Raw genomic sequence first — 25,159 nt, forward strand, 5'->3', positions numbered from 1 at the left:
TACCAAGCATGGTAATGAAACGTCTGCAAAACAACAAACCAGCTCGGTGAGCCAACCAACCTCAAGCTACAGATCTACTCCAAAACCTTTAGGTAAGCAAGATTTCATACAATCTCTTGGGATGCTAACATATGAGCAAGATTCAGTCAAGGAACGCTGGGGTACAGGGCACTTGAAATTCAACTGCTAAGTAACAGTAGTCATTAGTCTGTATAGTTGATTTTCTGAAAACTCTGTCAGTAATTGAAACATAACAAGGACATTAGCGTGGTAACAATTTCTCAAAGGAATGGGTAAAATTTCTATCTTTCTTTGGTAGCCTTATTTTTTTCTTACACAAGTACCATCCACAATTAACTAAGCCCTCATGTGTTAAGCTTAGTAAAGACATCAAATTAGTTTTTCTTGGATTCATACAATTTTAACAAACAGAAAACACAGAAAAATATTAAAACTATTTCGCATTTTATCATACAATATAGTAAAACATCCACTGGCATATCTAAACAGTGATTTGAAATTGCATGTTTCTGCTCATTATAGGGGAGACAATTCACAAGTGGAAACACAAAACATTGAGCTTTAATTTTTATTATTTGGCTTGTAATCTTAACAATGTACTGTCATTGTGTTTGAAAATCAAATGTGTATGAATGATGTATGAACTGTCTGTATTTTTCACAGATTTGGTTATATTGTTAATGGCAAATTCACCTAATGTAACCAATTAGGATGTATTTTAAGAAGAATTCATAAACCAAAGCTGGAGATGCAAATCAAAAATCTTCCTCATGCATTAGCATCCCAAGAGATTGTATGAAATCTTGTTTACATTACAGCATTTTTACATTGTAAAGCTGAAGTTGTATCAAGAAGTACATCTGTCAAATTCGTTGGGATGCAACCATCTATTTTGTAGTTACAGATTGCACAACTCTGAACAGAACAACAGCTAAGAACATCAGATCAGGAAGAAACTGTTTAGAACTTCGATAGTGAATTGATTAGAAGCATTAACTCCAATTTACCCACCTAGGTTCTGTAATGCCTAATACCATTTAGTAACTAGGTTAGTAAGTCTCCAGAGAGACCATAGGTATCTCCCTGTTTGACAATGTAGCTGTATAACTTGAAGGGCACAACTCCATATCAAACATGGATTACAGCAAGGAAGCAGTTCTTCACAACCAGCATGGGGCTTGAGCACAGACCCACTGGCAAGAATTGGCACCACATGCTAGCTGTCAAGCCCGCTGAACTAATACACTTACCCAACAAATATCAACTTTCAACATTTTCAATTGATCTGGCTTTAACAACCCTTAGCAAATGAAGAGAATTTCACATTTCCACTGCTCTGTCACAATGAGTGGCACATTATAAAGGATGTAACAACAGAGCATTTAGAGCTACATATTATGAACAAGCAGGCAGAAAGGCTTCATGAAGGGGAAATCATGCCTGGCAGATATACTGGAATTCTTTGGAGGTGATAACAAGCAGGATAAAGAGGAAGTAACAGATGTCATATATTTTGATTTTCTGAAGACGTTCAAGAAAATGCCACACATTAGGCTACTTAAGACAAGAGCCCATGGTTTTGGAGGTGGTATATTAGTGTGAATAGATGATTGGCTAACTAATAGAAAGACAGAGTTGGGATGATGATTCATTTTCATGATGGCGACCTGCAACTAGTGCAGTGTCACAGGGCTTAATGCTGAGGCCACAATTATTTTAATAACATAGATGAGCAGAGTGTTCTGTAGCAAAGTTTGCAAATGACACAAAAATAGGTTGGAAAGTAAGTGGTGAAGATAACAGAGGCTGAAGAGGGATATGGACTGGTTGGCACATGGAATATAATGTGGGAAAATGTGAGGTCATGCACTTTGGCACGAAGAATAAAAGAGCTGATTATTATGTAAATAGTCAAAAGATTGCAGAAAGCTAAAAAACAGTATTTGGGAATCCTTGGGCATGATCACAAAAAGTTAGCATTGGCAAGTTCAGCAGCTAAGTGGGAGGCAATTGGAATGTTGGAATGATTCAAAAAGGGAATTAAGTAAAAACTAAAAGGCTTTGCTAAAACTATGCAAGGCGCTAGTCATACCACAGCTGGAATAACGTAAGCAATTTGTGCTCCTTGTCTAAGCAAAGATACACTGGCAATGGAGATATTCCAGAGAAAACTCACTATGCTGGTATTAGGTATGGACAGACTGTCTTAGGAGGAGATACGAAGTAAGTTGTGCCTGGACTCATCATAATTTAGAGGAGGAGCAACCTTACTGAAATACACAAGATACTTGGAGCTTGACAGAGTTGCTTTTCTCCTTACAGGAGTGTATTGGACCAGACAGCATTATCTCAAAATGAGGGGTTGCATATTTAAGACAGATGAGGAGAAATTTCTTTGTAGTGAATCTGTCATTTACTTTACTGCTCAGGGCAGTCAAGATGGGTCACCTTTTATATGCAAGGTTGAGATAGATTTTTAATCAGTAAAAGCAGCAAGGTTTACAGTGAAAAAAAAATCAGCAAAGTGGAACTAAGAATTATCAGGCCAGTCATTGAATGGTGGAAGAATCTGACGAACTGAATGCTCAGTTCCATTCTTACGTCTTATGGTCTAATAACATCAGAATCTACAAAAGCAATTAAAATAGATTGCTACATGTTTGAAATCTTTGATAATTCTATTAGATCAAGCGCACATTTCTTGAAGGGTCATTAACAGTAATTATTGGAGAGCAATTAAAACAAAGAATATGAAGAACTGATATTATCTACAAAATTATTTCTATTATACCCAAAAGTTACACCATTGAACTAGTTTAAAATCAATCATGTGAAACAGACCTAGTGTTAATGTTGTCTTATTGTTTGATACAGCATTTCAGCAGAGATAAAATCTTAAGTTTTAAAGAAATTCTGTATCAAAAAGGGGTGAAAATACATGAGAAACAATTAGACATTATGGAGCACTATAATATTTTTAAATGATAAATTCATTGGATATATATCATATATATATATATCAGGTGATGTGCTTTGCAGTTTGTCAAAATGTCATTTAAAATTTACGTAGAATATACAGAGAAAAATCTAGCATTCAGAAAAACTATTTTTACAACAAACAACAGAACACAGACAACATTACGCAGAAAAATAGCTTGCACTCATCCCGATAAATTTTTCACTTATGACAATTAATTACATCATGTTGGGTGTTCTGAACTCAAACTATACTTCAGAGATGGATCAGTAGTTTACAAGTGTACTTGCACCACTACTACTTTTCCAAAAGCCACAATACTGTCCGCATCATTTAGACTGTATTAGCTCAGACTAGACTGTACCCTGCTATGGATCCACATGCTGGTCATTACACAGGATGAGTTTTACTTGATGTATCTTAAAAAATGCCTTTCTTCACCTCCGAATCTCATAAGAAATAAGTTACAACTACAAATATAGTTATACATGAATTTCAGTCTACATTGTGATGGAAAAAAACATAATCCCAGGAACAGAGAACACGAATAAGTGGTAATAAAAAAAAACAAAATCTAGCAGCATCTGTGGCGAGAGAAACAACTAATATTTCAGGTCTGATGAGGGCTTACAAAGGTGGAATTTAGAAGAGGGGCAATCTTATTGAAATAAATAAGATTCTTTGGGAACTTGATGGAGTTGCTTTTCTCCTTACAGGAGTGTATTGGACCAGAGGGCATAATCTCAAAATGAGAGGTTGCATATTTAAAAGATGAGGAGAAATTTCTTTGTAGTGAATCTATCATTTTCTTCACTGCTCAGGGCAGTCAAAGCTGGGTCATTATATATGTATTATACGCACGCAAGGGGGAGGCAATGGCTTAGTGGTATTATAGCTGGACTGTTAATCTATAAGACATAGGAGCAGAAATTAGGCCATTTGGCCCATTGAGTCTGCTCCGCCATTCAATCATGACTGATAAGTTCCCCAAACCCATTCTCCCGCTTTCTCTCTGTAACCCTGGATCCCCTTGTTATTCAAGAGCCTATCTATCTCAGTCTTACATATACTCAATGACATGGCCTCCACAGCCTTCCGTGGCAGTGAATTCCATAGATTCACCACTCTCTGGCTGAAGACATTTCTCCTTATCTCCCTTCTAAAAGGTCCTCCCTTTATCCTAAGGCTGCACCCTTGGGTCCTAGTCTCTCCTACCAATGGAAGCATCTTCCAAACATCCACTCTCTCCAGGCCATTCAGTATTCTGTCAATTTCAATTCAATCCCCCCTCATCCTTCTAAACTCCAATGAGTATAGTCCCAGAGTCCTCAAACGTTCTTCATATGTTAAGCTTTCCATTCCTAGGATCATTCTCGTGAACCTCCTCTGAACCCGCTCCAGGGCCAGTACATCCTTCCTGAGATATGGGGCCCAAAACTGCATACAATACTCCAAATGTGGCCTGGCCAGAGCCTTATAAAGCCTCAGTAGTACATCCCTGCTTTTATATTCAAGTGCTCAAAATAAATGCCAACATTGCATTTGCCTTCCTGACGACTGACTCAACCTGCAAGTTGACCTCAACAGAATCCTGGACTAGAACTCCCAAGTCTCTTCGCACTTCAGACTTCTGAATTTTCTCCCCATTTAGAAAATAGTCCATGCTTTTATGCTTCTTACCAAAGTGCATACCTCACACTTTCCCACGTTGTACTCCATCTGCCACTTCTTTGCCCACTCTGCTAACCAGTCCAAATCCTTCAGCAGCCTCCCCACCTCCTCAATACTACCTGTCCCTCCACCTATCTTTGTATTGTCTGCAAACTTAGCCAGAATGCCCACAGATCCTTCATCTAGATCATTAATGTATAAAGTGAAAAGTTGTGGTCGCAACACTGACCCTTGCGGAACACCACTTGTCACCAGCTGACATCCTGAGAAAGACCCTTTATCCCCAATCTCTGCTTTCTGCCAGACGACCAATCTTCTATCCACACTAGCACCTTGCCTCTAACACCCTGGGCCCGTATCTCATTCAGCAGCCTCCTGTGCGGCACCTTGTCAAAGGCCTTCTTGAAATCCAGGTAGATAACATCTATAGGCTCTCCTTGGTCTACCCTGCTCGTTACTTCCTCAAAAGAAGTCTAGCAGATTTGTCACCATGACCTCCCCTTGATGAAACCATGCTGACTTTGCCCTATTTTACCATACACTTCCAAATATTCATAAATCTCATCCTTTACACTGAACTCCAAAATCTTACCCACGACCGAGGTTAGGCTAATCGGTCTGTAATTTTCCGTGTTTTGCCTTACTCCCTTTCTAAACAGGAGTCACGTTAGCGATTTTCCAGTCCTCTCGGGCCCTCCCTGACTCTAGCGATTCCTTAAAGATCGCCACTAACGCTTCCACTATCCAGAGACCTAGATAACAATCTAGGGACCCAGGTTCAAATCCTGCCATGGCAGATGACGGAATTTGAATTCAATAAAGTATCTGGAATTAAGAATCTAATGATGACCATGAACGCATTGTCGACTGTCAGGAAAAAACCCACCTGGTTCACTAATGTCCATTAGGGAAGGTAACTGCCATCCTTACTTGGTCTGGCCTACACATGACTCCAGACCCACAGCAATGTGGTTGACTCTGAGCTGCCCTCTGGGCAATTTAGGGATGGGCAATAAATGCTGCCTGGTAAGCGACACCTTCATCCCGTGAATGAATAAATAAAACTGGTTTCTCTCCCCACAAATACTCGAGATCTGAACATGACCAGCATTTTCTGTTTTGATTTTAATTTACAGCATCTGTGGTATTGCACTTTTATTGCAGAGATAGATTGTATATTAAAGTATTTTTCTTAAAACGATTGTTCTACATCTTATTTCAGAAAACTAATATTTTATTGCTCAGAACTGCAGCAAAAGCTCCAGATTGGTTTGCTACAGATGGATCATCACTGACATCCATCATTGTGAAGCTGCACTCACCAACTTCATTGCCACTTAGATCTTCCAAAGAACTAAGTATTCTTCAAGTTCAGCAAGCCATCATCTTTGGCTCCCACAAGCTGTAACATAATTCATCTACATTCAACTGATCCCAGACCCAACACCTCAGGCAGAATCTGGGAATGCAGCTCAAATTGAAGTTCAATTTCCTTCCCTTCATTGGACCAAAAATCCAAATTGATCATTCTCTCTACAACAGTTCAACTTCATGACTTCCCACCTTTACTTTCCAAATGACTGTTTATGCAGGCCCCGTTTTAGGATCTGTTGAACCACTGGCAGCCGGTATTTTCTGTACTCTGAACACTTCAATCTTAGTAGCTCTCTCCCAGCTCTTCAAAGTTTTGTGTCTGCATTTGGCCCACCCCTTAATGGATGCTTTCATTCTGTTGTATCATCTACTGTCAAATCTCTGAATTACTGCAGAGATGTGCATTTATACTAAACGCAGTTAAAAAAAAATCACATTGCCAAAGTAATAACAGTCGATATAAATGCCTGTGAAGTGTACAGTAAAAATCTGTAACTGAATTCTCAAAAAAAGGAAATAGTTCTGGGAATAAAAACAAGAATACAGTATTCACAAAAGACAGGAGCTTGTGGTTTATTTGGACCTGTATTTACACATGAAGAAAATACTTGAGTTGTCACTTTTTCAACTATCCTGCTGACCCAAAACTCAGAACATGTAGAATCAATGTGTACTCATTTACAAATTCAAAAAAGTATAAAAACTCAAACACCATATTTATGTGCATTAAAACATCTATAAAAAAAATTTAGTGCTGAGAAAAAGCCATGCAATGTGTTATTTACCACAGTAACAATGTTTGTCACAGCTGGATATCATGAGCCACCTAATTCACATAATTACTGCAATTAGTTTTAATTGCAGTAATAGTAACCAACTCTGAGTGCTCATGTATAAGAATAACCTTTGTTGACATGACCCCCATATGACATGACACAGATTGTTACAAAACATGCTACAAGAGTAATTGCTTACTTCAGAATATAAATGTTCTCATTTCCTTATACTTACAAAAACAATGCAAAAGGCAGTTTCACTGTTTAATCATAGTTTTCTCCTCAATATAAATCAGGTTCAAAAAAATTATTTGCCTGTTCTGTAATGTTCACACTTCAGCAATGACATCATTGCCTTGCCACACTGACCCCATTTACACTGCAGGGAGATTCAGCCTCAATGGATAACTGCACAAGACAGACTGGATGGTGAGAGTTAAAAGAATGAATGTTCCATTTAAAGGCCTTTAGTGTGGCTGTTTTAATTTGCTGCCAACCTTATGAAGGAAACCTCTTTTTAAAAGGTGACTTTGACATTATTGTCATTGTTATTTTACTAGCATGCTTGCTACAGTAGGAAACCTTGAAAATTAAAGTGTATTTCAAAGCCACAACACAGATCGCACACACTGCAACCCTCTGGTAACAAAACTGTTAGCAACATTCTGCATTCATTCCATATTCTACAGGGTTGGCAATTATCAATGGACATATTCCTAGATTTTTTTAAAAGTATTATTTTGTGGACACTGGTAGTCGCCCATTCTTAATTCTTCTTCAGAAGGTGATCGTTAAGCCACTTTCTGGAACCACTGTCATCCATATGCATCTGATCATAATGTCTGACTAGCTGTTAGGAAAAGGACAGCCAGTGGATGTGATCTATTCGGATTTCCAGAACGCCTTTGACAAGATGCCACACAGGAGGCTGCCAAAGAAGAGCCCATGGTGTTAGGGGCAAGGTACTAGCACGGAGAAAAGATTGGCTGACTGGCAAAAGGCAGAGAGTAGGAATAAAAGGGGCCTTTTTCAGGTTCGCAGTCAGTGACTTGGACAGTTCTGCCAGGGCCCGTGTTGTAACCACAACTATTCATGTTATGCATTAACAATCTGAATGAAGGAACTGTTGCTAAGTCTGCAGATGACAAAGATAGGCAGAGGGGGACAGATAGTGTTGAGAAAGTATGGAGGCTGCAGAAAGACTTGGACAGGCTAGGACAGTGGGCAAAAAAGTGGCAGCTGGAATGTGGAAAAGTGAGAGGTTATGCACTTTGGCAGGCAGAGTAAATGGAGAAAGGCATTAGAAATCTGAAGCACAAAGGCAGTTGGGAGACCTAGTTCAGGATTCTCTTAAGGTTAATATTCAGATTCAGTTGGCAGTTAGGAAGGCAAGTGAAATGTTAGCATTCATTTCGAGAGAGTTAGAATACAAAAACGGAGATGTTAAGGCTGTATAAGGCTCTGGTCAGACCGCAATTGGAATATTGTCATGGTTTTGGGTACCATATCTAACGAAGTGTGAGCTGGCATTGGAAGGAGTCCAGAGGAGGTTAATAACGATGATGCCATTTAGGAGCAGTTGAGGACTCTGGGTCCATATATGGAGTTTAGAAAGATGAGGGGGTTTTCATTGAAATTTAGGAGCATACTGAGAGGCATGGATGGAGTGGACTTTGAGAAAACGTTTCTACTAGCAGAAAAGACTAGGACCTGATGGCACAGTTTCACAGTGAAGAGACAACCTTTAGAACTGAAATGAGGATGAATTTCCTCACCCCAGGTGATGAATTGGTAAAAATCACTGCAGCAGAATTGAGTGTATTTAAGGCAAAGAAAAATTGATAGATTCTTGATTGGTAAGGAGATCAAGGGTTAAGGGGATAAAGCAGCATAAAGACAGCACCTTCCAAACCCACAACCACTTCCATCGAGAAGGACAAGGGCAGCAGATATATGGGAACACCTCCACCTCCAAGTTTCTCTCCAAGTCACTCACCACCCTGACTTGGAAACGTATCTCTGTTCCTTCACTGTCACTGGGTCGAAATCCTGGAATTCCCTCCCTCGTAGCATTGTGGGTCAACCCACAGCAGGAGGAATACAGTGGTTCAAGGCGGCAGCTCACCACCACCTTCTCAAGGGCAACCAGGATGGGCAAGAAATGCTGGCCAGCCAGCGATGCCCACATCCCACAAAAATGAATAGAAAAAAGAATGGGGTTGAGAAACATATTAGCTATGATCAAATGGTGCAGCAGATTCTGTTGGCCAAATGGCCTAATTCTGCTCCAACATACTATGGTATTATTAACTGGCAATTCCAACTGTCATTGCAGGAGGACTTGGTTCAAATCCCACCTGCCCCAGATGTGTCAGAACATATCTGACTGAAATAACTGCGAGTGTCATTTTAAAGGTCAGACACTCTATAGTTCAATGTCTTCAATCACTGCTTTATGTCATCAGGAAATGTTCAGGGATGATCATACACAGGTACAATCTATAACCATGAAGCTCTACACTATTGAGGTTCCTGGAAAGAATTAAGAGTGAGGTACATAGCTTGTTTTGAGTAGAGGTGAATACAAGCAGAAGGAAGAGAGCAGTTTGGATGCACCTATAATTCATAAGGAAGACAAAATAAATTGATACTTTTAGAAGACAGCTGAGAATATAATGACAAACTTAAATTCAGAACCAACAGATTCAGTCTGAATTTTAAACTCTGAATTGGCATGGTAGAGGCAAGAAATTTGCAAAAGTCACTTCCTGATGAACTTGGTCATCAAGGTATTATGAATTTATGTTCATTCAGAAATCACTGAGTGGGGAATGAGAGAGAGGGATAATGTAGTTCATTTGTCTCCACACTTAACTACAAGTATCTGTGTTCCCAAATCTAGGTTCCTGTCACCAAACTGTTTTTTAAAACAAAGACAAAAACAAACAAAGCCACGATGGTAGCACCGGATACCAAGGCAGCATCACATTGCGAGGTCAATCATATAAACAGAGTGACCATATATGCAACTGCATTCTGGAGTGGCTGTGGAAGCATCAGTACTGATGAGGGAAAAGGTTGGAAAAAGAATAAGCTGTACCAAGATACAGCAAAGATGACCTTGAAAAGTTCTCTCTCATGTTGCTGACAGCAATGCAGGAGATGAATTCTCAATTCCTAGTGACTCAAACTAACTAGAACAGCTGTCAAACATACTTCCAGCCAATATTCAGTGTTACTCTTTAATCCATGTGGATTTGAAAAGGAAACCAGATAAACCACCGGCAGTGCTGACACTAAGATTATTAAACAAAGATAAAATCACCATAGTCCCAGAGGACCGTATGGCTTCTCACTCTATTGAGACAACTTGTGGTAAATTCAACCTGAAGGTCAGCACACTTCAAGTAAAGGGGAAGGTGGAGAAGGCAGGACTTTCACTGTAGCCTCAACTGATGCAAGAATCAAACCCACGCTACTGGTGTCACTCTACATGGCAAGCCAACTGATGTGACTGACCCCCATTTAGCATAGTATCACTCTTTAATAAGAGCTTAAATCAAGAAGACATAATAATGTGCGAACACATGAATTGTTTGACATTCATCAGATTGGGTTCCATTAACAGTACTTCACTCAAGCATTATAAATTCCTGAACTTGACAAGAACCGCATCATTACGACTAACACCCACTCTCAAGTTGGGAGGGACAAGTTTTAAAATCTGGGTACAAGACTTTTTAAAAATTTTAATTGGTTCGAACACACCCAATATTAAAATCTTAATAGCACTCACTAAATGACAGCATCTTCCTACCTACTAGTAATATTTTGTTATATCCGATGGATATAAAAATCAGGATTCAGATACCTGTTGCACCTAGAAAAGACCATCAGCTAACCATTCAGCCTTTTCTTGTGGCAGTGCACTTTGCGCAAGAATGCAAATAGGATGGAACCCACAACATCAACCATTATTTAAACAGTTACGTAATTAAAAACACGTCACAATTCAATAAAGGAAGATTAGCACAATTTCGTACACACACACAGTAGATTTAAATAAACACAAGGAACTTGAACTCTGCAACTAAAACAGTATGCTGGGAGGAACACAGCAGGTCTGGCAGCACCTGTGATGAATAAACAGAATTAGATGTTGAGCGTTGAAGGGTCACTGGACTCAATGTTAACGCTTTTCTCTTTATAGATACTGCCAGACCTGCTGTGTTCCTCCAGTACACTGTTTTTGTTATAAGGTTAACTTATTGAATTTAGATTGACCCATTTGGATACTCGTGCAAAACAAATCCCTACTCTGGTTTAATATTTTCACATATTAAATGCTTGTATTGAGCAGAAGTGAGCTCGCCAGAAAAGCTGAACAAAGACAAGAAAACAGGCTGGAGTTTGATTCACATCGACTGCAGCCAAAATGCCAGGAAATAATTAAGCTGCGCAGCAGTTTCATTTGGTTAGGCAACTTTCCAAAGGGGAAAAAAACAAAAAGACAATATCAACATCTTAGCATTTATGTTTTATTCCAAAGATTCACAACTTTTCTGCAGAAGTTACCACACAAATACTCCCCAGCTTGAGGCACAGCAATCATCGCTCACAACTGATTTTAAATGAAATGACAATCAACACAGTACCACTCATGTACTTAGTTGGAGATTGCCTCAAGGTTGCAGTTCAGCCACAGAACCACATTTGAAATATTTGTCAGTTTTAACAGTTAAACAACTTATCAAACCATGCATGCTTGAATTAAAATAAGACATCCAAACATATGGTTATACATTTTTTTAAATTTTAAATTGCTAATATGCTTTCAAGGGTAGAAGTTAGAAGCACTTGCCTAAACACAAATAGTAACTTCATTCCAGAGCTGAGATCAGATAAGAGACATGAACTCCACTGACAGACTTGTATTTGGTCAACAGATATCAAACCACTTCATGTAAATGCATCCCATTTAGCGAAAACATCTAAAAATAAAAGGGAAATATTCTTCCAATGTTCTATCAAGGGAAACGTTGCCAGACAGTAGCTGAAAGAAGCAATGGAATGACTCTAACAATAGGCCCTAAATCAAAGATTTTGCAGAGATAAACCACCCTCAACATCAACAGGTTCAATAACCAAGTCTGACAAGGCCATATCTCAGATGATAAATACAATTCCAAACCTACAAATAGTTTCAAACAGCACAGAAAGCTGCGGGAAGACACAGAGCTTAAGATGGAGGTATCCATGCAGAGCTAAAGACAGAGGTTTAACTCCACAGTTCAACTATAGATTGTAGCAAAAACTCAGCAGCCTTGCTAAATTGCTAGCTGATCCCTCTCCTTGAGAGCAACAAATTGGTCAGATCTATCTCCAGAGTCCACTTATGCACTAGGACTTACCCAGTGAAAAAGAAAGAACGGGGATTTTCTCATCCTTGGCAAATCAAACAACAAACCTAAAGGTCACATATGGCATCTCAAGAACACAAGGACCAAAAACAAGGCATGCTTCAGATCGTGGAGCTCACTATATGTTATAGTAAGTGTATTTGTTTATCAACTCATGACGGACTGCACATTGCAAAATAGAGCTGTCCAAAAGTTCCTCTGTTAGATAAAATCCAATCATCTTCTCAGTCATGTACCCTAATGTCTCAAAGGAACAAATTACCTCTCAGCATCTACAAAAATCATGGCACTCATGCCAAATATTGAAATCTTTTAGGAAAAAACAATAATCCAACAATCGTGACATATTTGGGAGAAGGGAAATGGAGGCTTACAAGGTTAAGCTTAAATAAAAGATAATTAAAAAGGAATGAGATCAGAGCTGGCTGGAGTGGACTGGCAAAGGAGCTTAGCAGAAAACCATTATTGTTGAGGAACAATAATAGATATTAAAGAACGTAGCTCATGGCTCACACAGAGACCTTTCCCACTGGGATATAAGATTTCTAGGAACAGGATAAGCCAAACACGGTTAACCAGGAAAGCTAAAAACAGCATCATATTGAAAGAAAAAGCATGCAATGTGGCAAAGACTAGTGATAAGCGAGAGGACTGGGAAAATTTTTAAAACCAACAAAAGACATCAAGAAATAAAGTGGAAGAAGATAAACTTTGAGATAAACTTGCAAGTAATATCAAGACAGACAGGAAAAGCTTACTTAAGTATACAAAAAGGAAGAGAGAAACCCAAATGTACATAGATTCCTGACAGAACAAGGCTGGGGAAAGAATAATGGGGAACTTGAAATGGAACAGGAGTTGAACAAATATTTTGCATCAAACTTCACTGTAGTTTGCACAAACAACTTTCCAAAATCACTACATAACCAAGGGCAAAAAGGAAGACTGGAAATAAATGCAATAACTATCACTAGATAAAAAGTGCAACGGAAACTAATGGGGCTAAAGATCAATAGGTCCTCTGGACCTGCCTGGATATATCCTAGAATATTACAGGAAGTAACTACAGAGACAGTGGATGCCCTGGTAGTAATCTTCCAAGAATCCTTAAGATTCTGGAAAAGTCCCAGAAGCTGAGAAAATTGCCAAAATGTAACACCATTATCGAAAAAGGGAGGGCCACAAAAAAAAACAAGTAACTATAGGCCAGTTAGCTTAACTTGTGTTACTGGGAGAAAAAGTTGGAGTCTATTACATTTCCCACAATCATTGAATCATTCTCAGCAACTTGCAGAACACAAGATTGAGCTCTCTGCAACGCAGGCAAGCAGAGAGCCCTGGATGCATGGGGCAACATGAAGCAGCTGGTTATTTGAAGACTGAATGTAGCTAACTTCTGTGTCCCTATTCAAGATGGCAAGGAGTAAGGGTCCTGAGCTGGAGCTTGTCCGCTCCTCTTTTTCCTGCCTTCTATTTTCCTTATTTACTTCAAGCTCAGATAGCATTGGTGACAGACCTCGTGGAAGCCCAGTGCAGACCTTGAATGAGCCCAATGCAGATGACAGTAGGCCCATTGCGAACCTCAAGCATTCGTAACACTGGAGCCATGGAGGTGGTGGTGGCAATGGAGTGCAGCAGCAGCTGGGGCCCTGCACAAGCCTAGATGACGGCAAGTGGTGGTCAGGACCAAAGCCTTGAGAGTAGTGGTGAAGCCTGGCGTGCCCGTATGGGTCTTAGCCCAGCGCAAGTAAAAGCATGCCCAAATGGAGTACTGAGCCCTCTTGGGGAGGCCAAGCTTGGAGCATCTGCAAGCCCATGGCTTAAGAAAGGACTAAGTTTGACACTTCAACCTTATTTCTTGATTTTTCTTTTATGCTAGGAAGACTGTAGTACTGAACTTAACTTATTTCTTAAATTTTCTATTTCTGCAACTAGGATTTTCTACCTGGGTACTTTGCACCTAGGATGGTGCAGCATGTGGGGACATTGTACACACTTCACTGTACTCTTGTACCCTGTATTTGAGTACAAGTTTCAATAAAACCTAACTCTAAATCTAAAAATCTAAAAAGGACACAATGGCTGAGCATTTTGAAATATATAACATGATCAAGCAGAATCAGCATGGGGTCAAAAAGAAATCATGCCTGACAAATTTAATTGAATTATTTCAAGGGGCAACAAGCAGGATAAACAAAGGGGATGGCAGTGGCTGTCATATATTTGGCTTTTCAGAAGGTGTCTGATCATTAGGCTACCTAATAAGAGCCCAAGGTGCTGCAGGTAGTATATTAGAACAGGTGGAGGATTGGCGAAAAAAAAGAGGTAACTCATTTGGGAAAGGGGACATTTTTAGGATAGCATTCTGCAATTCGTGAAGTGCCACAGGGATCCACGCAGAGGCCACAATTATTTACAGTATATATAAATAATTTGGATGAGACAAGAGGGATACCGACAAGTTAAGTGAGTGTTCTAAAACTTGGCACATGAAATATAATAAGGAAAAACATGAGATTTTGCATTTTGGCAGGAAGAATAAAGGAGCTAAATATCTAAAAAAGAATGACTACAGAAAGCTATAAAACAAAGGCTGGGAGTCCTCATCACAAATCACAAAATGTTCAGTGGGTATTGGGAAAGCAAATGGAACCTTGGTTATTGTTTCAAAGGAAGTGGAGTATAAAAGCAAGCTGATTTTGCCAAATTATACCAAGCACTCGTCAAATCCACAACTGGAATACTTGGAACAGTTTGAAGCCCCATATCTAAGCAAAGACAGTCAGAAAAGCCTCACTAGTCTAATATCAGGTATAGAGGGAAAGGCTTATGAGGAGACGTTGAGTAAGTTGGTCTATACTCAATGGAATTCGGAAGAATGAGAGGACACTTCATTGAAACGTACAAGATACTTCACAGAAGTGACACAATTGATGCAGAGAGGTTGTTTCTCCTTGTGGGAGAGAGTCAGCACAAATTGCCCATCCTCAATTGTCTTGAGGGCAGTTCAAAGTCAGCCAAATCGCTGTGGGTCTACATGCAGGCCTGACTCGGTAGGGATGACAGATTTCTTCCCCTAAATGACATTAGTGAACCAGATGGGTTTTTGCAGTGATTACCCAGTGACCTCTAGCTCTAGATTCTCTCCTTGGAGGGAAAATCCTTTCCCCATCTATCTTGACTGAAGCATACAAGATCCTGACAGTCACTTCTTACTTTTCAAAACTCCAGCAGATGAGAGCAGAGTCTGTCAACTTAACTCCATAACATGACCCACCTGTTCCAGGTATTAGGCCGGCAATCCTTCTAACTGCTTCCAAAGCATTTCTTAAATTAAAAAAAGGGACAAATACCACAGACAGTATTCCAGCTGTGTTCCCAACAGTGCCCTGTCTAACTGAAGCATAACCTCCCTACTTTGGTATTCAATTTCCCTCAAAATAAATGCTAATATTCTATTAGCTTTCCCATTTATTTGCTGAACCTCGAAACTAGCCTTTTGCAACTCATGTTTCGGTCACCCTTACCCTTCTGCATCTCAGAGCTCCTCAATCTCTCAATTTATTTAGATAATCTGCTTCTTTGTTATTCTTCCCACAAAAATTGACTTTTTTTAAAAAAAACAGGAGGAGAGGAACCAAACAGGAAAATACAAGACTGGATCAGTAATACAAAACTGAGTCAGGGCCATGTTAATTTAAGAGATTTGTTAATAAACAAACTGCTCAGCCTGTGCTTCATGCTCAAGTAGTAATACAAAGGACTGAGAATCATACAAACGTATAAAATAGGAGAAGCAGACCATAACAACCCTCAAGCCTGTTCAGCCATTTGATAATATCACAGCTGATCTGTGTTTGGAATTTCACATTCTCAGATCCCCAATAGTTATGCCCAACAGGAATCCATCCATCTCAGTCTTAAAAATATTCTAGAATCCATCTCACTGGCTTCTTAGGCAGAGTTCCAAACTTGCACAATCCCCAGAAAAAAATTCCTCCTCATTTCTGTCCAAACAGCAAACTCGAATTTTAAAACAGTGCCACATAGTTCTAGATTCATCCACAAGCACCAGCATCCTTTCCATATCCACCTTATCAAGGCCATTCAAAATCTTATATACTTCATTCGTCATCCTACTCTGTTCTAAACTCATAGGGAAAATAGCCCTGTTTGACCAATCTGTCTCATGAGACAATCTAGTCATTCCACCACCCTTGAAACACCTCTACTTCAAGTGCATTTACATTTATCCTTAACAAAGGAGACCAAAATTATGCACAGTATTCGAGATATGCTGAATAAATGAAACATAAAATCTTAACTCTTATATTTGCCTCAATCACTGCAGCACTTCCCAACACAGCTGCCCTGAAAACTGATTACATAAAGATTTCAAGGCAGAATTTGTAAAACTGGTTGCAGGACAAAACAAATGCTGCCACGATTATTGAACAAAATGGTACAGAGAAGATCAAACCTAGTGATTTTTTGGCTTAATTCCCAAACCTGATAAAATGTCTTCTAGGTAGATTTAGAAAATCATCATTGGCAAAGGCTATTTCGCTTGGTGCTTAATTCTGATGATTCAACCCTGATACTTGCAAACTGTGTGTCTAAAACTAATTTTTCTTACTTTATTATTTTTCACTGTAACCATAGAAAAGTGAAATTATATGGATTTCAGTTGCACCTCAAGAAAAGGTAACAGATCACAAAACATGATAGGAACTAGGGAGGACCTGGAATAGAACATGCGTAATTTTAGGCCATAGGCAATTATAGACTGAGGAAGGCTGGTTCAACCAGAATACAGTTGTGGTGAAAGAGTTACAGTTACACTGTCACCAAAGGCTTTGGGATCATTTTGACACTACATGCTTAAAAAAAGTACAATACCACTAATGGCAAGATTGACCTTTGAGAAATACAAAACAGACTAAAGAGAACACCGCCTACAAAAAAAAGCAACGGAAGGATGTGATTGCAAACAAATGACTCAAAGAAGCATTGAGAACTCCTCTGTCGGTGTAGTAATTATCCACCTCATTACTAATTGACAGTTTGGCTCAGTTCGTAGTATCTATGCTCGAGTCAGAAGGTTGTGTTCAGGGCCCACAAAGGGCACAGGAACATTACCTTGCCTGTTCCTTGGATGCAGTACTGAGCAAGTATTATGCTTTCTGAGAAAGCTGAAGCCAATACAATGTCCTGATCACGAGCCAATGCAGGTCAGCAAACACAGGGTTGTTGGGCAAGTGCAACATGGTAAGATGAGGAAAACAGAAATGGATTAGGGCTGGAGCGGGGATGCTTCTTTAAGGTGGAAGATAGAAGCCAGCCAATGCAGCGATGATATAAAGTAACAAAGACATGGTTAAGGGTTTCAGCAGGTTAAAAACGTAGGTGAGATAAACATCAAAGGAGCCTTTAGCAAACAAGCTGAGGTAGACATCCAAGTACCCAGCTTAGGATGATACAAATCTACATTTCTCACTTAAAAGGAAAACACCTCTTCTCAAACTTAACTCTCTCCCAATTAATGGCTGGCTCAGGATCACAAATTACAAACAAAAGCAAGGACGAACAATGCACTTTATTTTTGAGTGACAAGGTATATCATTGGTTACCTCAGAACTAGCTTTTACTGCAGATCAAATTAACATGCAACAAGTTTGCATTCCTAATCATCTTCTGTACGAGTGCACTAATTTTTGAGACTCTAGTACCAGGACAGCTGGTTTTCGGTCTCCCTCTTCTCAAGTACGGAAGTTACATATTTTATTTTCAAATATGTTGGACCTTTCAGGAACCTTGGGAATATTTAAAAGTTAATACACTGCATCTCCTTTCTCAGCAACCATTTTTGTTTTAAAAACTGTGGGATGAATTCATCTTCCTGGAAATGGTTACCTTTTAATTTTCTTCATACCTTTTCCTGGTGATTATAATTGTTTTCAGATCCTGTTTCCCTTGGACTCCCAATTCAAAATTATTTCTGCCATGTTATTTGCATGCACTAATGCAAAATACGTGCTCGATTCTTTTGCCATTTCATTATTTTCCATTTTAAATTTCCCACATCCACGGGGCTTCACTTTTCTTATTCTTTTCTGATGAAAATACCTGTAGGAACTGTGTTTTTATAACTCTAGCGAGCTTTCTTTCGTATTCTAAATTTTTTCCTCCCAAGTACTTTTAGTCATTCTTCGCAGTATATTCTTTAAATTCCATCCAATCTTCTGTCTTGCTATTACGCTTACCTAATATCAAAAAACTCCCAATGCATCTTTGAACTCTCAATTTAATTTCCAAGTTAATTTCAACCAGCTGTCTTTGTATCCTCTTGACTGCCCATGTTTAGGTATGAAACACAATGGACTCTCTCGTAAGTTCGATGTGAAATTCAATCCTATTTTGGTCACTGTGCCCAAGGAACACCACGACGAGATCATAAATTAATTAAGGCTTGTGCACATTACTATATCTTTAATAGCCTGCTCCTTGGTTAGGTCTAGAACAGTTTTGTGAAGCAAAATTTCCTGAAAACACCATGAACTCAAGTACCAGCTCACATTTTCCAATCTGACTCACCCAATTATTACATACATTAAAATCACCCATGACTATCAACATACCCTTCTCACAAACCCCCAAATTATTTCTTCCTGTATACCCCATCCTACATTGTGATTATTATTCAGGGACCTATGAATTATACACCAGTGATTTCCAAACGCAACTCTTTATTATGTCTAATGAAATTGGTTCTACATCTTGATCTTTAGAACCAAAATCATGCCAGTCTCTCTCCAATAAACCAACGTTGCAACTTTTTCCTAGTTTGCTGTCCTGCCAAATGAATATATTCTTGAATAACCAGATCCTAGCCTTTATCATGTTGCAACCAGGTCTGCATAATGAACATCAGATCTCACAAATTTATTTCCATTTGGATTGTCGAATTATCCATTTTGTTACCAAGCTACTGGCATTTGGATACACAGCCTCTTGTTTATCTTATTACCAATTTTGCAACCTGTAGCCTTACCTGCTGGGACACACAAGTTTACATGTTCAGTCCCCTCCAGCCACATTCTGACTATCATTTCCATTATTCTTACTTTGCCTTTTATTTTTATCTCATTGATCCTTCGCCAGCGCCCTGCATGGACCAGGTGAAGACTATCCCAGTGGTGCAGCTCCCGCATTCCCTAGTACCCCATGAATCGTAACACATTTCAAACATCAATTTTTCAGTCACATATTGAACTCACTAATTTTGATTACCCAATACCAATTTGTTTGTAACACAATTAGTAATCCATGGATTATGGCCTTTGAGATTTTCCCTTTTAATTCAGCTCCTGATTCCCCCAAATTCAATCAAGCAAAACCATTTTCCTACACCCTACCCACGCTGCTGGTTCCATGTGGACAGCAATGATTGGATCTTCCCCTTTCAATTCCAAGTGCCTCTCCAGCCAGATGTCACAAACCTTGTCACCAAGCAAGAAACAGTGTCTTCTGGACTCTGGCTCTAGAAAACACAGTCCCCCTAATAACACTATGTTCCCTGAAATACAAACTTAAAAGTCCTGGAGAAACTCAGGTGGTCTGGTAAATGCTGCCAGGTCTGTTGAATTTTCCAAAACTTTGTTTGCATTTCTGATCTCCGGGACCCACAGTATTACGCTTTTATTTTATCATTATGTTCCAATTTGCTCTCCTGATTTGAGCAGAATTCTGTACAACAGTTGACTCAGCAGCCCAACAGCCTCCATTTATGTCCACACAGGCTGCATAAACCTTGACTCTATTAGCCAATTGCAAGAACTGAGACTCCTCCACTTCTAACATGTTACCTGTCTCACTCTGGCTCTGCCTCCAGTTCACTGACTCAGAGCCCAAGCCACTTCTCTTCAAATGTCCTTGCAATTGATCACACTGTCCACCAGAAATTGTAATAAAATGTGAAACTGCAGCCTATTAACTCAAAAATGTCATGACATACTTTCAAACAAGTTTTAAAAGGCAATGCCAAATGTTGCAATCTTTTTTAAATAAAAACCATGGTAAAAGCCATTGAAATAGTTCACGTCTGCTAAGTTGCTTCTTGCATGTATGAATGTAATGAGAAAGTGATTACACAAATTACCATTATTCACTTCTCATCAGCACTTCAGACATGTAGCATGGACAAAAAATGTTGATATTCACAAACTGACTCATCCATGTATTAAAAGCAGGATTTACAAGACCCAAGGACAAAATGTAATATTTTCCCAGTAATTGCATTTACTGCACAAGCACCAAGAGTGGAATGCAAATTCAATAATCACACCGACATGGCATCAAAAGTTTGATAATGATACGTGGATTTATCCAAATATAACATTGCCATTTGAGTTAATTCTCAAGGTTTCAGAGACGTCTCACATGCCCCCACACCCACCAACAAGTTCAGGTCATTTGCTGTTACCACTGAATCCTCCTCATCCCATTCTATGTTGGTCTCCAAACAGACGTCCCAAATCTCACCACCAAGCAGTCAAAAATCTCTGGACTCCATCTTGGCTCCAGAAAACTCTATCCTCTTGACTATATTGCCCCTAGTAACAACTACAATGCTATTTACTCTCCTCACACAAATTGCTTCCTGTGTCATGATGCCATGGTTCATTTGCTCATACATGCTATAGCCCAGCTTCCATCCATACAGACTAGAAGAACCTGTGGTTTACTTGGAAGAAAAGACAATTGTAATAAGGTGAATTCATGTATTTAAAGTGCCTGATGGAGAAATGGGATAACGCTTTGTTAACATGTTGTTGTTAAATAGAAAATACACTCAAAATCTGTTGATAGCCCACATTGAGCAATGACCCTACACTTGAATTTCACTCAAATGGTCACATCTATAGGCATATTTAGCAAAGGTAGCTTCTCTTCAAAAAGACATGAAATGTGCCACATTTGCATAAAACCAAATTTCTACTTTGTCCTGCACAGATAACTGTGTCAATCAGTAATATTCAATTTAATCTACATTAGGATGTTAAAATGGTTTACCCAGGTACTGCACGTGGATTATTCTCCTATAACCAATTCCGATACTAGGTACAGCTCCTCAATACAATTTAGTTGGTAAAAAAAATGTTCCATTACTCTAGGAAAGGTCTGACAATTTCATGCATTTATTCAAAATCCCCTCACTTACTAGTGTATACAAATGTAACATGACAAGTGGATATCACTTCATTCCTCCACCTTGATTATTGTAAAGAAATAGCTTCAATACATTGTCAGATTTTTCTTCCCACACATTCACTCCACATACATGGTGAAATATTCCAAGAAAACAACGGCAATGCTCTTCAGTTTATATCTCAATGGGCGTGCCACCCACGTATTTCAAAAGATCAGTCAGAATGCAGTTTCATACATATCCCTTTCCCCCCACCCCACCACCAACGTGTGTGTGTAATGTCCCCACCTAACTCTGGTGCAAACGTCTGCATCGTACATCACACTTCAATAAATTAAGAGCAAGTAAACTGCGTCTTTTTTCCTGTTATTCTTGTCCCAACACGATGCTGTCAATGACTAATGCAAATAACTTATTGCAATTAAGGTAAATACATGAACAGTGATAATCTACTCAAATCCTCCTCAAATATCAATAATACTTCTTTTTTATTAAATCACAATGGCCACCTTTCAAACGGTTATATGCAATGGTCACATTTAAAATATTGCTTCAATCTTCAAAGGCAAATCCGAGACCGATGCATTATTACGCACTTATTACCTTTATACTCATCTCACCACCAAAATTTATTATTAATACGCATCTACGATAAACTCGATTAAGCTCACACGGCTCAATGAGCATTTTTTTTAGTGGAAGTCATCACATAATACTCCAAAAGCCAGAATGAGAGCCACCGTTCATGTTCTATGATTCATTTTCACCGCTGCGCCATTTTCATGCTAACTGCAGAACGTACAGCACCTGTGGCGAGAACCGGTAACTATAAACTCAAATAGCGTTTTTGATGGATAAGAAACCACAGTGACTTCCCAGACTAGATCTCCGATGAGAGCGCGAAAAAAAATCCATCACTCATCCTTGTACTTGTTCCAGCTGCAGCACACGAACGCCCAATGCTCCAAACCCATCTTGCATCACCGTTATACCCATTCACTGGGTAGACATGACCCTCTCAAATCAAATTTCGACCAAGAGACGTGAGGGCATTTCCCCCATCAGAGGTACATATTGATGCTCTATTTCAAATGCCCCTCGCCCTCCCCCGCGCACACGCACACAAATACCTCCACACTTGTCCCAACTGCAGGATGTGAATGACCGACTGCCAGATCCACACCGAGGTCCTGCAACAGCGGTTGTAGCCGGAGACGCCGGGCCGCCTGCTGCTCAGTCCCTCCACACCCCCGAGACCCTCGCCGGCGTAATCCTGCATGAACCACCTGAAGCTGAGGATCTGCACCAGGACGGACGGCACCAGCACGAAGAAGAGCGTCAAGCCGAACCACCAGTAGTCCTGCTTCAGGTAATAGTCAGCCGCCAGCCAGAGATCGGTGCCCACGTCCGAGAAGAAGACGAGTAGCGCGATAACGATCCAGAGACAGTCCAAGACGGGATGGTCCCCCCCTTTCAGGTTGCACAGCGATCTCCTAAGGCAGGCGCTCCGGCAGCCCCAGTAACACGAAGAGGTGTTGCAGCAGTGGCAGATGTGGAAAGAGCTGCTGGCCTCCGGCCCCCCGTCCAGCTGCTGCTCGTCACCCCCCTCGGTCACCGATTCGTCCAGGTTGTGCAGCTGGGCGAAACCGGTAACCCCCACACCATCGGATTTCGCGGCCATCTTGGCGGGTGCCTGGCGCTCTCAGCTTCCGGGGTTACCCGGCCGAGCGGAAATGAGGGGGTGGGAGCCGCACTGTTACCTCACTTCCTGGATACCATGGGACGGGGTGGGGCCTTTAGTGGCCTTGGAGTCTCCTCCCGTTAGGAGTTCAGGTGAGCTTCACATTCCGTACCACATATCCAGGTGCACGGGGAGGGGGCAGTGTCTCCCTCAGGAACTTCATCAATCTCCTCTCCATTTCTCTGCCTAGTCTCCATCCTTTCCCCCTGCGCCTCCCACACTTTCACCCCACGCACTCTCTCCCATTACCCCCAACCCTCTCTCGACCCCAAACCCTCTCTTCCATCAATCCCCACTTTTTTCTTCCTCCATCCTCGCCCCTTCTCCATCAACGCACCCGGCTGTCCCTCCCCAATAACCCTCCCATCCCTGCTAGTCTTGTCTCTCTGTCTCTCAATCCTTCTCCTTCACCCCCAACACCACCGCCCTAAACACACACCCTGTAACCTTCCTGCCTCTCGGAGAGAGGATATCCGCATCCAAACCATCACAAACTCGTCCCTTGATCCCCGATCCCCTCCGAACGAACCGCGGGCAGTTCGTTGGGTTTACATCGAAAGACTGAAGACTCACTGCGCTTTGAGTTCTTTTGCGAAATCCATTCAAGAGAGTCAAAACTAAGCCTGTTTGTCATTTATCAGCGATAGTTGCAGCTGTGGTTTTGCCCCAAACGCCCGATTAGTGTTAACATGCAATTGCTTCTCTCACACTTGTGAAAGAACAGTTAAAAGCGTGCATCAGCAGATAATAAAAGAGTAAAGAAGTACAAAAGTACAAAAGAAACTGCGGGGAAAGTGAGATGATGTCAATTTAGTTGTCACGCCAGTCTTGACTGCAAAAAGGGAAGCGCTGCTACTTTATATAGCCCTGTATTTTCTCGCTTAGCGTACTTTACGATCTTAGTTCTGTCTCGTTTGCATGTCTTGCAGTTGGTTTCAAAATAATTTTGAAGAATCAGGCACGATTAGTTAAACCAATCAGAGCTACTCCAATGAAGGGTTACATTGAACAGATTAACAATGCCTTTTCCCTTTTCGATGCTGACTGGCCTGTGTGTTTCAGAATGTTCTATTTCCTACCAAGGTTTCTCTGTTCAAAAACAAAAGTTGCTGGAAAAGTTTAGCAGGTCTGGCAGCCATTTCTGGAGAAGGGTCCCAACCCAAAACGTTAACTTTCCTGCTCCCCTGATGCTGCCTGGCCTGCTGTGGTCCTCCAGCTCCACACTGTGTTATCTCTGACTCCAGCGTCTGCAGTTCTTACTTTCTCTTGACTGACATTGTCTGCAATAACGAGTCAGCTTCCACACAAATGCTGATGACCGAGGTCCAAGTCTCTAACATCTCATTCCAAATGATCCAGTTTCCTTCAGCAAACCATTTGGAAAATAGAAATCATTGTATTCATACACTGGCACAAATTCCATAGCTCAAGCCCATTCTAATTGCTTCCCCAGCTACTGCCTAAGACAAATTTCTGACCCTATAATTTCTCCATAACAATACTACCTGATTGTGCAGTAACATTAATCCCATTGCTCCAATCTCAGTACATCACCCAGCTAAGTTATTGTGAATGCTTTGTCATTTTCAGTTTGATTATTTCAATGCTGCCCTGGCTGGCCTTTCATTCTCCACACTACATACACTCCAGCTCATCCAAATCTGTACTGGTTTTATCTATTGGTTCCTGGTGACTTAACGGTTTAACCCAGATATTGAAATTCAGCCGTGGTCTTGCTGTCTCGTAATGTCCATAATGTTATTTTGTAAACTTCTCCGGTGCCAAAATCCATTTTTTTTGAAGAGGTAACAAAGTATCAAATAGGGTAATGCTGCTAATGCATTTCCAGAAGGTGTTTGATGTAGTGCCATACAACAGATGGTAATGGAAGTCATGGTATAAAAGGAACAGTGGTAACATGGATCCAAAATGGGCTGAGTCATAGGAACCCAGAGTAATGGCTAATGGATT

The 25,159-nt window shown here is 40.3% G+C and overlaps 1 protein-coding gene across 1 annotated transcript in view; it reads right to left on the reverse strand.

Moving 5' to 3' along the window:
• Nucleotides 1-23,174, reverse strand: part of xkr6a (XK, Kell blood group complex subunit-related family, member 6a) — a 488,063-nt gene extending 464,889 nt beyond the window's left edge. The window contains exon 1 of the mRNA XM_048596835.1: nucleotides 22,578-23,174. Within this exon, the coding sequence (XP_048452792.1) occupies nucleotides 22,578-23,128 (551 nt within the window). The 5' untranslated portion in view covers nucleotides 23,129-23,174. The remainder of the gene's footprint in view (nucleotides 1-22,577) is intronic.
• Nucleotides 23,175-25,159: the final 1,985 nt, after the last annotated feature.

The sequence above is a fragment of the Rhincodon typus genome, chromosome 5 (genome assembly GCF_021869965.1).
Source record: "Rhincodon typus isolate 14 chromosome 5, sRhiTyp1.1, whole genome shotgun sequence".
NCBI lineage: Eukaryota > Metazoa > Chordata > Chondrichthyes > Orectolobiformes > Rhincodontidae > Rhincodon > Rhincodon typus.